The sequence below is a fragment of the Opisthorchis viverrini genome (assembly GCF_000715545.1).
Source record: "Opisthorchis viverrini unplaced genomic scaffold opera_v5_266, whole genome shotgun sequence".
NCBI classification, from domain to species: Eukaryota; Metazoa; Platyhelminthes; class Trematoda; order Opisthorchiida; family Opisthorchiidae; genus Opisthorchis; species Opisthorchis viverrini.
Window position 1 is genome coordinate 436,620 of NW_008751919.1, and position 14,757 is coordinate 451,376.

The window sequence follows — 14,757 nt, forward strand, 5'->3', positions numbered from 1 at the left end:
CGGAATACATGAGATTTGGTATTTTTGTGTTTCTTTTGTGCGACTGATATCCGGTATAATTCCTGTCTGTTGGTCTCATCTGGACACCTGTCCATAGGTCTTCGAAAATACTCTTACAAAAGCCGCTGGCGGAAGTAAGCTGCATGAGAGAAACTGATTTCTGATGAGTCTTACTCTGGTGAGCTCATTTATTTCGGAGAAGTAGTCCCAATATAAATGCCACTCGTAAACTATGCTTTGAAGAAAAACTTACTGGTCGTCCTAAGGGCAAGCACCGATAAGCTGGATTTAGCTTACAACTCGGATTATCTGCAGTGCACTTCTCAGAAATCTTCAGGGAAATTCAGACTCACAAACTTTTGGGTAGCAGTAGTGGAGGACCAAAACTTTTCGGCCAGGAACAGCTGACCAGTAGGATGGTTAACGCAGATCTATGCAAGGTAAGGCGACACACCTTTAGTCAAGGAATGCCCATCACTTGGATACGAGTTGACTGGCCTCTCCGGGTACGACCTCTTGATCACTCTAAGTGTTTCTCGACAGAAATCGCAAGACCACTACTAAAAGTCGAGATTTTCCAAGAGTCTTGGTTCATACGACGCTGAGGAAAGCACAGCTCAACATCTTCCCCCCCCCGGGAGCTTTTTGAGTCACTTGTGGTCGCTGACCTATTAAAAAGCCAGAAATCTGATTTTATTCTATTTGACCAAAAGTTGTAGCGTTATTTTGGAAGCATCTGATTTGCGTTAGGCTGCAGTGATTAATAATGAGGTCATCAATAAACGGAATCGCGATGGAAAATGGAAGTTCCCGTGTACCATTGATGAATGAGGATATAAGTATATTGTTCCGTAGACGGAATTTCTTGGACAAGCCGGGAAATCTCCGAAAGTCGAATGGATGATAGGAGTACCATTCGGCATCGACCGGCCATAACAGGATGGACGGAAAATTGAGTACTTTGGATTTAAGCCCGTTCTGAATAAGAAATTAGTCTGCCAGACAATAAAAACATCTCGGAAACATGGGAATTCAAGCCCTGAAGCCCTTCCACGTGAGACCCATGACGACAGAGAAATTCCTCGTAGTGCGGCTCGTCTCCGACTACTGTAATGTCGAGGTCTCGGCCGAAGAAACCAAACCGAGGACATCCCGGTCACAATAATCTATTACTTTCTCCCTGAGAAGAAAATTGATACAAATTCACTCTTTTGAATCCAACGTGACATCACGGTAATTCCCTATTCATTTGATTGCTCCGACCATATACTTTTGATCGACGCTTGCTTTACTCATTCGTACCCGCTATCCACCTTTCTGCAAAGGCCTTCTCATCCGACACCGGGGTATTGTTTGTGTGTGCAAATGTGTGCAGCTGACCCACTGACCTACGCTTATTCGCACCCGATATGTTGGATCACAACGAGAGATCCAGCTGGGTTCCGGGCGAGTCTCCCATTGAAACCGAATTGGTATGCAAGTGAGTGTGGTTTACCAGCCCTGACCTATTCTGTCATGATTTCCGTGTGATCGCACCGACACTCAGAATCACGAAATCGGTCTCGGGCCATAGTACTTAGCGTGCGTTCACGGCGGAATAATCAAACTGTCCAAAGTGGAAAAGGTCACTTCTTTGAAGATGTCACCGGCCTCCATAGAGAATTGAATCGCCGATTATCTATATCTGACGATCAAATGAATCCAGCTGCCTATCATGCTGTCCTCAAAAATTGCGGTGAACTTATTTCGCTTCTAGACTTGGTTGAGATCGAATACCACGTCGGTAAATTTAAATCAAATAACCTGTAAGACCTCTAGAATGGTACCTGAAACCCCATGAAAATGATGCTGTTGATTGCTAACTGCGTAAAAACACAGCTTTCGAAGTATCCCCCCCTGTTGAGAAGCCATCATTAATCTACTGGTTTTCTGTTAGCACCATGCGACCATCGGCCCAGCAAGACGAAAACTTGTCCATGAGCGAATTGTATTGATCATGCCCTTTGGTTAGGTGGGTATGAATTGATAACTCTCATCTGATCGCTCCTAGTTACCCATTTAAAGAAAGCAGAACGGTATTCCTGGAACATTTGAGCGTAAGATGGGTTGGGAGTCCACCTTGGAAACGAAACCGGTTTGTTGGATTAGACTGTCTTATTTATTCTCTCTCTCTCTGTAGGTAGGGTGGGAGGTGAATTGTAGATTGGTTAACTCTGAGCGCTGATGCAGGGTGCCACCTTATTTTCCAACGCACTGGTCATCAGTTCCATTAGTTCCTTCAACCTTTTGTGAGGAATAGCAAATTCGCTGGCAATTTTGGCTTCTGCCAAATACTGAGCAGCCTGTGGAAGAATAACAATAAAAGTATTACAACCATTATCAATATAAGATGATATACACTTTGCCAACCGGTATAAGTTAGTCTTAAAAAGATAATATTTAAAACACTGAAAAAAACTAATGTCGTTTTTGATCAACCAAAGTTATAGTAGAAAGGTTTGAGATCCCTTGCAAAAACATTCGGAAAGCACGGAGAAATATTCCGCTAATCAGTGAAGTACATGCATTTGCAAACAGATTTGGTATTGGTTCCGGGTGAGTCTTTCGCAAAAGCGAATTTGTTGGCAAATGAGTATAGTTCACTAATTTTGTGCAATTTGGTTTCAAGTAGAACATAAGATTGACGGAAACTCGGGGACTGCGTCTACTTGATGAGCCCCGAGAAGGGCGAAACCGGTAGTGGGTTGTCGAAGAATCTTCAGCAACCTTATGAGTAGTGTATTTCTTCTGTTTAATTCAGTCAGGAAATCATGAGTTCTTAAAAACCGTCTAGGCATGCAAGTGCTTCTCTTTGCTGAAGATATGTCTCCGATCGAGATGTGGCCCTAATCGGACAGGATATTCAACAGACTCCGTGCGTGACACATCGGTACATTGGTATAATTGTGGCATCGAAGTTTGACTGAACACACAGAGAAGCAGATCCTTGAAAACCAAGCTGGGTTCCGTCCCGCAAGAGGTTACATCGACCATATCTTCCCCCTCCGACAGATTCTGGAACAGCGACACTGCTTCCAGCAACCAACAATGGTTGTTTTTCTTGATCTGAAAACTGCCTTTGACTCTGTGGATCGCCAAGCACTATGGCAGTGTCTGCGGAACAAAGGTGTTCCCCGTAAATTCTTGACCCTCATTAAGGCGCTGTACGCCAACTCCTGCGGCCGTGTAAAGGTCTACGGGAAGCTCTCTCCTGAGTTCACCACATCCAGTGGTGTCCGACAGGGCTGTCCTCTTTTACCTTTCCTCTTTAACTTCGTCATTGATACGATCATGGAAGACTCCCTACTAGCTTCTAATGCCTGCGGGGTCGAAGTGCTACCTGGGCCTCCGCTCACAGATATCGAGTACTCAGAAGACATAGCTCTTCTGGGATCTGACCCTGTGGTAATGCAAACAATATTAAATAATCTAAATAATTCTGCCTCGCGGTTCGGGATGCGCTTCACACCTGCATAGTGCAAAGTGCTACTGCAAGACTGGGTGCACTCGAACCCTAGCCTCATGCTTGCGGATGAACCGACTGAGGTAGTACGTAAATTTGTTTACCTGGGTAGCTGTATCAGTCCCTGTGGTCTGGCGAAAGATGATATTTCCATCCGGATTGGGAAGGCCAGAGCAGCTTTTGCGAACCTACGTCACCTGTGGCGTAGGCGTGACATCAGTTTCTCTGTCAAGGGTCGAGTTTACAATGCTGCGGTGCGCTCCATATTACTATATGGATCAGAAACCTGGCAGCTGCGCGCCGAGGACGTCAAAAGACTTTCAGTGTTTGACCATCGATGCCTTCGGAGCACTGCCCGAATCTGGTGGGAACACCGGATCAGCAATTCTGAAGTAAGTCGAATGGTATTTGGGAGACATAACTTACCCTCGATAGATTAACTGACGGGATTGTGCGGGTAATGGGACCCTATGCTACTTGAGGTTCATCTGCGATTCGCAGTGGATCACGAATTGTGGGTAAAGGAATTATAAACTCCGACACCTCTGTTGGACTCTCGGCTATGAGGCGCTGCTGTGAGAGATGCTACTAAGAGTTTTGCGTCCGGATGGCAACAAGATGGAAACTATATGAGGGCTTGAATGCGTGTATAAGTATAAAATAAGCCTAAAAAGTGCGCTGTCTAGAATTTTGGCCGAGCCTATAAGTAGCACCACATGGAGGCATATAATTTGGTCTTTTTCAGAAGCTTGTACCGTTTTTAAGAGGCAGCGAACTGGGTCAAACACTGAGATCCATATTTTTGCCTTCCCTCGTACACAATGGATACTATTAGTTCTGAATGGCCTATAATTTACAAGGGAAGATGTAGACAAACAGCACGGCATTATCCGGAAGATCCATACTTTGTTAGCATATCAGTCCGATTTATTCAGCATTTTGGAACCAATAGTTTGAGGAAAAGGTTGGACTGAAAGTTTTTCCACAGCAGTGCTGACTCTGTTGCTTCGCTACTGTCATCATCTTCATCACTCACAACAGTATGCTAGCAGAATTGCGGATTCCTAACTGCCATACGGATTAGTTTAGTTTCAATAAACACACTTGTAATGATACATTGGCCCAGACTGCTAGTTTCCACCAGCGCAAAGTGAGAGATCTGGGGGACGTAAACAGACATTGGAGACGACGGTACAATCAGGCAATTCGTATTAAATCAGTCTAGTTAGTTGTGGGAACTGGAAACTAGGCAAACACACGTTGAAGAAGATAGGTTTAATGCGGGAGTTCCACTGACTGTGTGATTGAGGCATGTTAACCTCTGGTCAGCTAAGTCCCGATAAACTCCATTCAATTCAAAGTACTCTGTTCAGCAACCAAGTCACAAACACGGGAGCTTTTCTGTGATCGTTCAACTGTAACGCCCTTCCGGTGCCTAGCTACCATGCCACCCGAAAGAAGCATGAGGGCTGGGATACTGCCAAGTTGCCCAAGCCTAAACAGGGCAAGTCTAGAGGCAGACGTCGGGTTCGAATCATGGACCTTTCGGTCAGTAAATTCGCGCTCTAACCACTTAACCCATCTGTGATATGGATTGGAAAAGTAGTGAAAAGTATACTTCAGATTTTACATGGCGTGTCTTAATGTGCAGTTCACCACGAAAGTTCAAAACATGACATACTTTCCTGAGACTCGTCTCGGGTTAAACAAAACTATACAGAAGTACCAAAAGCTATGGAAAGCTACTAAACTGATACCTTCATACCTGGACGGTGAGTTACACTTCAACTCTCTCCACATTCTCCGCTCAGCAAGAGATCAACATCGAGTGCTTGATTAGTAGATCAGACGACCAGGCAAAAGATTTCAATTTACGAAACGTGTATAGCAGACCGTAGCGAAACTGCTGTAAATTTTACGAGCACAGCATTTTGAAACCTTCCGTCTTCTTAAATAGCATGAAGGATGGACTAATCGATCAATCTTGCAGCATTGGTGTTGGGTTGATTTTGTCTTTTCTGGGGTCGCTATTTAGAAACTCCATGGTGAGACGTGGAAATGAATAACATTTTTTTTACATTACACGCAATCCATTGACCAAGATTAGTAGTGACTTGACTGTCAACAGCGATGTGCCCTCTGCACCGTCCCCGATTCTTCTTGGCTCACAGCATGAAAAAACCTTTCTAAAATGACTCAAGTAAATATTTAAGGTTGAGTAGGCATCAACTTTAATTTTGTCCCATCATATAAAAAGCAACGAAGATATTAGACCGAAGAATTTGTGGTGCATTGGGACAACACTTTGAACAACGAACGAATACTTCGAGAACTCTGCTTCCTAGTGACGTGATCCTAAAAATGAATACTTTGCTCAGGCACATCTATAGTAAACATAAGAATAGCTGGGTTCGAATTTACTGACCGGAAGGTCCGTAGTTCGAATCCTGCCTCTGCTTCTCGACTTCCCCTGTCTAGGATTGGGCAACCTGGCAGCCTCATGTTTCCTTCGGGAGGCACGGCAGCTAGGCACCGAGAACGTGTTAAAGCTCAACGATTTTCCTCTATGGTGATCTTTGTTCAAATCAACGACTTTGTCAATAGCCCAATTACGAAGTGATATCTGGCGACGGACGATGTATTCCTGGTGTTGCTCGTTCTGAACCGCCTCTGAATTTTTTTACTCCAGGTTGCAAGTTATTTAGTCCGTGGCCCTGTTCTGTTGCTCTGTATGTCTCACTTTAGATCTTTTGTTGTACACTTCATAGAAGTGAGGTTTGTTTGTTTGCCGAATATGATTCCGTACTGTACCACAGTAGATCAACGTCACTCGTAACAGACACTTTGTGCTGAAGGCTACGAACTGCGTGATCATATTCCACATATCAAGACCTCACAACAAAATGATATGAATGCTCCAATGCAAGTGCACTTGACTTGGAAAATTCACTCACCTTACTGCGTCTTTCCAGAACAAAATTAAGCATTGAAAGTGCCAATAACAAGCGGACTTTTGGATCAGGTTTTCCGAGCCCGTGACAGATACTGACACCTTGGTTTTCCACAAACCGCTGGTGTCGATATTTTTCAATGGCATAAAGCATCTTTTCTGCCTCGGCTTTTTGGGCGTCATCTGAAAGTTGAAAAACAAATTGTGCTGTGTAGACAAGTAAAAGTGTCAGTCTTTCGGCCGCGTTTTTTCATCTTCTTTGCTCACACCTTATATCAAGTAAGATGTCTTCATCTTTCATTTGGCACGCCATTTGAGGTATTGCAATATTTCGTTACCAAGACGTGACAAGCTACTCATAAACTTTCTGAAGACTCTTCGGCAGCGCACGACCGGTTTCACCCCCATTGGAGCTCATCAGGTAGGCGCATGCATGATGCAGCAAACTGAGTTGAGGCGGACCACCATAAATGGCCCACAGGCCAACTGGAATCAATTAATTCTCTTTTCAAAACCTGATTGGTGTGCAAATAAGGGTGCTTTTTTAAATCTGTCCAATTTGGAGTCAACTAAAACATAAGTTTGACGGCAACTCGGGGACCGTGCCTACCTAATAAGCCTCAGAAAGGGTGGAACCCGTGGTGGGCTGTCGTAGAGTTTTCAGCAACCTTATGGGCAGTGTCTTAGGCTTAGGTAATACGTGTTCAACTTTATCCAAAAAAAGAATATAAAGAGAGGGCTGTGTTTTGAGGTCTTAGTTACGAGGCAAATGGTGATTGGCCTGTGGCCTGTTTCTTGAAACCGGGTTATCTTGGTAAAAGCCCGACATCATATTTAGCCTCACAATATGTTTTAAGCTATATCACACGATGACACATTTTGCTATAGGCTAGACCAAAGGCAGGGGACAAGCTACCCACTATATTGGACAAGACGTGACCAAGCAACCTACGGCAATTGGGCTCTTATTATTGTTGTATTTTATAATAGTATCACCAGTATCGGTGTACAGTACCGACCTTCCAGGTCGGCAATGCGAATGCCAATTTTCTAAAGAACACAGAACAGATAAAACCGATAAAGCAAAAAATGGAAGAATTAACCTAGAAAGACGGACATCCATCCCCCAAAAAATCATCTTGAAGACTACTTGAACATCATTTAAAGTCACATTTTGGAGTGCCTTCAGTTAGGGTAATGAATGCTGATGCATTTAGCCACGCCAAAAGGAATCAGATCTAACTTAGGGTTCACCATATCCACTTCATCATCATCATTAAAGAGAGCAACATCACTCTTGCCACTGATGCTTCACTGCCGTACAACCATAAGGTCGGCCTGCCCACATCTCCAACCGCTCAGTCAGACAATCTTGAAAGACACTGACGGCACAAACGCCACTAACATTGATTAGCCACCATTTCTTGCAACGTCTCCAGCCAAGCACAGACGGGGTCACGGGAACCCCATCCTCGAAGGCATACAGCACCAGCAACGCCCAAACTCTTCGTGATCTCTTTGACGCCTTTCTGCCAAGTCATTTGTTGTCCACCTCGCGGTTTGCGCCACCCTGAACGAGGCACGGAGAATAACACTCGTCTTGGAAGACGGTGTTCCGGCATGCGTAGCACATGACCGAGCCATTGTAGTCGATGCTGGATGTTTACTCGGACTGAAGTGCCTGTATCACAACCATATCCATTTATCTTTGTGTCTCACGCAGAGCACTGCTTTTCACAATCTGCTGCGTCTACAGCTCGGGAAATTAATTTCCCTTACCACGGCAGAGTGTCATTTTATCCCGTTACATTTGCCTTCGAAGTGACTGCTCCATTTTACGGTCACTTTTTTAGCCAACTGTGAGAGGTATATGCTTCTACGGTTGAGCAATCAACCGTTTCGTTCGAAATTTTACAACGCGTTGTTCTAGAGTACCGGAGGAAACAGATCAACTAGACCTCTCTAGCTGGTGCCATTAGGTATGTATGCGACGGAAAGACGTAGATTTCGGTAGAGATACCTAACATTGTCCGTTCGGTTCAAGAGAAGTGGGTACAACACTGTGAACACATAACTCGGAAACGAAACTGTAATATTGTTGTGGCGAGAATGCTCGTCTGGATGAATACATGCCATTTCGTTTGGGTCGACTTGCCAGCCAAGTATCTTAGTTCAAAGAACAGTTGGTTCATAAAGGAAACTACTCACAAGGTCACTGAAAACTCTTCGAAACTGGTCGGGAGCTGTCCGGGTTTTTTTTCAGCAAACTTGTGAATAATTTCCTTTATGAAAATATACTGCGAAATCTGGAATATCGTGCCAACTGAATCATGGGGCGGCCTGTGTGCAGCACATTCAGTTGTAGAATATCATAAACGGGAGATTCAGTTGAGTTTCTCGTGAAAACCAAATTCATTTGCAATTGAGCATATAATTCTCGAAAACAGTCAGTTCAGTTTATCAGCATACAGTATGTAACAATGGTACGTTAGTTACAGACTCTACGGTTTCAGTTGCCGGAAATTGTGTGAACGGGTGTTCGATGGCACAATCAGGTAGTTCCTGTTGAACAGTCCTTACAATTTTCCGGACTTTCACCGATCTTAATTACCAGTTACCGGAACTTCGAAGCCCTTTATCTTACCTAAATCAACGAGCGTCGTCCCAAACTAGGTCTGCCTTCATGAAATCCCTTTTTCTTTAGTATCACGGTATCCCTCCACATTTCTAATCAGTTTATTCAACAAATCCTCTGTAAAGGTGTAGACGTTATCATTTCCTGCCAGAATGCACAATGTGCTCCCTGACTTGACTGGATAATTCGGCTATAGAACCCATGAGTGGTGCACTGTAGCTTGAAATGGAAGATAGCTGATGCACTCAGAGCCCTTGTGGACAGGACAAGTACGGCCGAGTACAGATGACGTTACATAAGTTAGCTGGAATAAAGACTGTTGATTTCTCCATTTTGGTCTAAATATCCTCAGCAACCGTCTCATTAAACAAAGATGACGATTGAGCAAATAGAATTTTCTTATAACATTGGTCCAATGACCCATGTCTTCATGTGGGCACAGAAATTTGGACCGAGCTCCCCGAAAGTTCCGTAATCGTTCAAGTGGTTTTTCTGACCACTTTTACGCTGGATCTCGAGCGAAAACCACTTTTTTTGAAACTTTTAGATGGTCATGAAGAAAGATAGTTTATCCAGTGTTAGAACAGAACCTCGGTTCACTGTCCGTTCATCTGTAACTGTATTGCAAGCCGAATTGTTCACAGTTGATAGGCAAATCCCTAATTGCCCATAGAGGTACTTTGGCTTCCTGTTGGAGGTTGGAAATGCATTCTCTTATAAAATCGGTAGCAAACGATGAGTAAAACAACTACATCAACAATAAGTGTTTATAACTCACCCAGGGTCTCCAATTTTTCCTGAGTAATCTCAGCCACAACAGCACCTATTCCTTCAGGTACTAAAGGTCGATAGGTCAAGCTGCGTACAATCCCTGCTAAGTGATCACACCATATATCAACAACCCTGGCGTACAAACTATCCGCGACAGGAAGTTTATCCTTCGGGGGAGAAATTGGCTGATCGGAACCTAACGACAGGGTGTTGCATGGTGGATTTGGGACACAACAATGCACGCCTCCCAAAATGGGGTTGTCTGGCATCGGCTTTGGTCCACCTGAGATTTGCGGGGTGGCAGATGGACCAATCAGACTGTATGGTCCTTGTGAGGCCTTTGGGTCGGCTAGAGCTTCTTTGCACCTCTGTTGATCACGCTGGTGAATCGCATAGAAAACTTCTGCCATTTGGAAATAGCCCCCGGCGGTCCTTATGTGATCCGTGCCGTATTCACAAGACGCGTAGAATATCTGTGGTATAAAAGTGAAGTAATATTGAAGGCATTAAAACAGAAAAATATGCACTTTTGGCCAAAATGTGACGCTTAGTAATGCACGCACGAAACTGGTAGGGCCTTCCATAGCTTCCTGTCCTAAGTTGATGGAACAAGGAAGGACGTACATATAAAAAAAATTTAAAAAAAACTGGAGAGGTTTCATATGTAACGGTTGACCAGTTGGCTGTGCGCCATGCTGGGTACATTTCGAATATTCTCCCCTCTCCTCCAGAATGAGGAGCGCGTGATCCAGACTGCGTCTGGTTGGAGGCACTACAACATATGGCTGCCAACCGATGTCAGTGGCGTTCTAGTTGCTAGTTTCTATCCAGCTTGCCTAAATGAGCGTTTGGAGGTGTAGGCACTTCGGAATGATTGTGGTAAGCAAGCACTAAGTCCTTTCCCCGTCCACCTTTACTCTTTTCTTTACAATAAGGCTTTCGAATAGATCGTGATTGTGCGGTAGTGAAGCATCGGAGTAGAACACTAATGAAATGATGTCGATGATGAGGATGATGACGACGATGATGATGATGATGATAATGGTGATGATGATGATGAGTTTCAGCTTACTGTTAACTGGATGCAGCTGATGGTCCTGAATGCAGTTGAAGGGATTGAGACGCCCATAGCTGTGGAGGTTGTACAAAAATGATCGTTTCTTACTGAATCTATGTGGATCGATTTTCGGTCATTCGCGCAGAAGATCAAGTGATCGCCTTGATTTGTGTACACATAAAAGCAACGTGGAAAATCCAAAGGGAAAAATTTAGAATATTCACAGACGTTTTTTTAAATTTCCACTTTGTTGTATTCGAGGCAACGTTTTAAGTTAACTTTGTTCCACTGACTGACGCATCTTAGTTCCTCGACTCAAGCTATGTAATCCGACTGCANTTTCGCAAAACGAAACTCTTTCCCCAAATCGGCGAAATTAGAAGCAGCTTCAGTTTTTCTCTAACTACGATCCCGCGAACAGAAACGGACTCTTAATTCCATCATTTGCTTACGTGTCTTACGTCTAGCTTCCCCTTCCAGTGAAATGAGCAAACACTTAGCATTACAATACGTCAACTTCGTATGTTTTTTTACATCTGAAGGAAACACTATAATGCTGGTTTAAGCGTTCATGTGGGACGCACTCAGCTGGGGTGATCTCAATAAAGACTTTTTTACAATGGACCATTAACTTATTTACGCCTCCGTCAAAAATGTTTTTCATGCAGGCAACAGGTGGTTCAACAGCCAGAAACACTCGTCTGTTTCTTTACTTTCATTAGCTAATGGTCATGTTTCTTCTGGCTTCATTAAAAATGAATTCCTTAGGTTGTTTTGTTTGCTCCTCTAGTAGTTAGACAAAATAACCTTGAAGTGGTCACGTGGACGCATCTCGAATTCCAAACATTGTTAACCGGAAGCCGACAATCGATATACATACGCATGCTCATTACTGTGAACATATATATCAAGACAAACTAGTCTCTCACAGTGCGCCATGTATATATGGGACTTAGATTGCAAAACAAACTCGTGAATGGCTGAAGGAACCCAAATCACAATGCCTCGTCATTTGCCGGGCGGGCTTACTGCTAGACGGATATCGAAATCGACAAGTTTTGCTAAACATTCGCATCGATTTGTCCTCTTCCTAGAAGCATATACTTAGTTGGTACTGCTTTAAAATTTGGGGCTTTCAGGTCAGTCTTTTGACTGGCTGTTTTTCAGGCTTATGGTTGTTTATAACTCGCAGTTAATCCCATTCAGAGGTCATCTATCTACCATTGACAGCATATATGAGTGCTCAAATCTGAAGTCGCGCTGCTGTACATTTATATGTTTGAGTGCTTTATTTTGAAGGAAATTGTAAAACTGAATGAGACGTTACCCTGAAGTACTGTGGGTATCCCAAAATTCCAACACCTGCAGACACTCATTCAGACAATCTGGATAGAAACTGATAACAAGAAAGCAGTTGACATCGATCGGCAGCCTTATCTTGTGCGGTCTTCGATAATGCACAAAGGGAATCACGCAAACCCCATTCTGGAAGGTGAGCCACACTAGCGATACCCAAACATTTCGTAATCGCCTTCAAACTCGTCTGCCTCTCTGCCTGCTCTACTCTAAATAACATTGGAGATAACTCACATCCTTTGCTAAGCTTTCCAAAGCCGCTTCATAGTCTCCCTTGGCCGCATAGAGCAGTCCCAGTTTGCGGTGTAGCTGTGATCGAATTGCATTAGAACATTCATGTTGCGTTTTCAACATGGTCCACTGTGCTTGTGCTAAGTAGGCCTCTGCTTGACATAGCCTTCCAAGCCCTGAATGAAAAAGTGATCAATATGAGAGTTTCGGTCATTTGGCGATTGGTGCGTGTTTAACGAAGGTTAGTTCACTACGACACCCATAAAAACAGAAGTCAAAATTCGAAAACCTGTCGGCCAGTATCAGTTTGGCACTCCTACACAATCTTGAGGCTTTAAACTGGAACCAAATGGGTGACACGACAAGGTTGCGGAACAAAGGTAGCTCTGGTGCGCTGATTGGTTTTTGGTCTGTTCGCCAAACTCGGCAGTTGGATTGCAAACGTTTCACCACTAATCCCAGTGACGTCGTCGGTGCGGGATTGATGGTTGAGGACGTCACCCCGCGCTGTGCTTCACCTAATAATTTTTGCGGTTTCTCTTAGAGTTCGATGGCCTAATATTAGCTTTGTGTGGCGTTGTAGCCGCTGACATAAGTCACCTTTTGTCGAAATCGCTTGAAATATCTGGGCGTCAGCGAACCGTATTTTTTTCACACCAACGTAGCCGTTGGTTTGTTCCATACCCTAGATAATTCAGCTGCGGTGGTTCCAGAACCAATACAGGTCACATCACCAGTGCGTTAGGGGATGTGGGGCCTGATGCCGTTCTCATTATTCGTGATGAGGAATACAAACTCCATCCAAGCAGTAGTCGGTAGCGAAGAATTTTTGGCCAATCTTACCACATGTAGAACGTCGTAGTAGGTCGCTTCCAAAGATTCTCCAAGTGGCTACGGAAATGTAATTTGCAGCGCTGTGACTATAAATCATATATGATAAAGTATACAACAGAAAGTAAAAAATGCACTTGATTAGAATGAATAGAACAGAAGGAGACGCCGTCTACGATCATCCGTAGCATTTAATACGGGAGGTGCGAATATGTTTTGTAATTTTATGTGACAACTTTTCTCGGAATATCACCAGATCGTTCAGTGCCGCTGAAGATGTGGCTTCTCGGGTTCCAAATTTTTCCGTTTGCGGTGTTCATGCAGACATTAGTGCTTTAGCAGTTCTCCTTGCGAAGTTCATGGTATTTGTTATATCTGCTGTTTTGTCGGCCCGTGGTATCTGCAGCTGACCCGCTCCAGTGCCTAGTGTCGGAGAGAAAAGACTCACAGAAGAGAACACAACAGCTATATTCCGAACAAGCGAGTGAGTGCGTGCGAGTGCGAGAGCGAGAGCGAGTGCAAAAGTTACAACGGCCCCACGCTTTTTAAAGGGGACTTTCTGACATTGATCCAGGCTGTCTGATAGGCGTTAGTGATCACCCATCAACATTGATCGTGCCTCTGTAAAAAGCCTGAACGCTGATCACATTCGGTCGTGCTTCTGTGGCGCAGAGAACACTCATCAGGTTTTACTGAATTGATCGAATGATTGACTGGCCTGGATGCTTGCCGGCTTTCCAGTTGAGCTTTTGGTGGAGCAGTAGGTTTCGGGCGTTCAGAAGTTGATTTCAGGAATCTGACCTTCCTGATAGTATTCAAATTCTGAACTACTCTATGACCTTACCTTCTTGATGCAATGGACCTCGCATTGAAAGTCAGTCACAGATTAATTGTGCAGCCACAACATAACCCATAGTCGGTCGCGCTGCAACTTTAAAGTTCTTAGTGCTACCACATTACTGCATACAATACAGAATGGTGGCTCATTTACAGTTGATATTTATTGGCTTTCGAAAGGGTAAGAGGTTGCACTTTTGGGGTAGGTATTTTTTCATAGTCACACCATTATCGTTTGATCGGTCGTCCTCTTGTTCTGGCGTGATTATTCCCGTGAGTCCACCCCAAAGGGGTAGTCGTTTAATAAGTCAGGCAAACCAGTCACATCGCTCAGGTGTAACCAAGTTTGCCAGTTCACAGTGCGTTGTTGGAGAAGTTGATGATATTTCCTTCCGGATTGGGAAGGCCAGAGCAGCTTTTGCGAACCTACGTCGCCTGTGGCGTAGGGTGACATCAGTTTCTCTGTCAAGGGTCGAGTTTACAATGCCGCGGTGCGCTCCATATTACTATATGGATCAGAAACCTGGCAGCTGCGCACCGAGGACGTCAAAAGACTTTCAGTGTTTGACCATCGATGTCTTCGGAGC

At 44.2% G+C, this 14,757-nt stretch overlaps 1 protein-coding gene across 1 annotated transcript in view; it reads right to left on the bottom strand.

Annotated features, from left to right (window-relative positions):
• Window positions 1-7,852: 7,852 nt before the first annotated feature.
• The window catches only part of T265_09214 (hypothetical protein), a gene marked incomplete at both ends in the record, with an annotated part of 12,660 nt that continues 5,755 nt past the window's right edge, over window positions 7,853-14,757 (bottom strand). Inside the window, 3 exons of the mRNA XM_009175227.1 lie at window positions 7,853-8,124; window positions 9,866-10,331; window positions 12,506-12,678. Of these exons, the coding sequence (XP_009173491.1) occupies window positions 7,853-8,124; window positions 9,866-10,331; window positions 12,506-12,678 (911 nt within the window). The remainder of the gene's footprint in view (window positions 8,125-9,865; window positions 10,332-12,505; window positions 12,679-14,757) is intronic.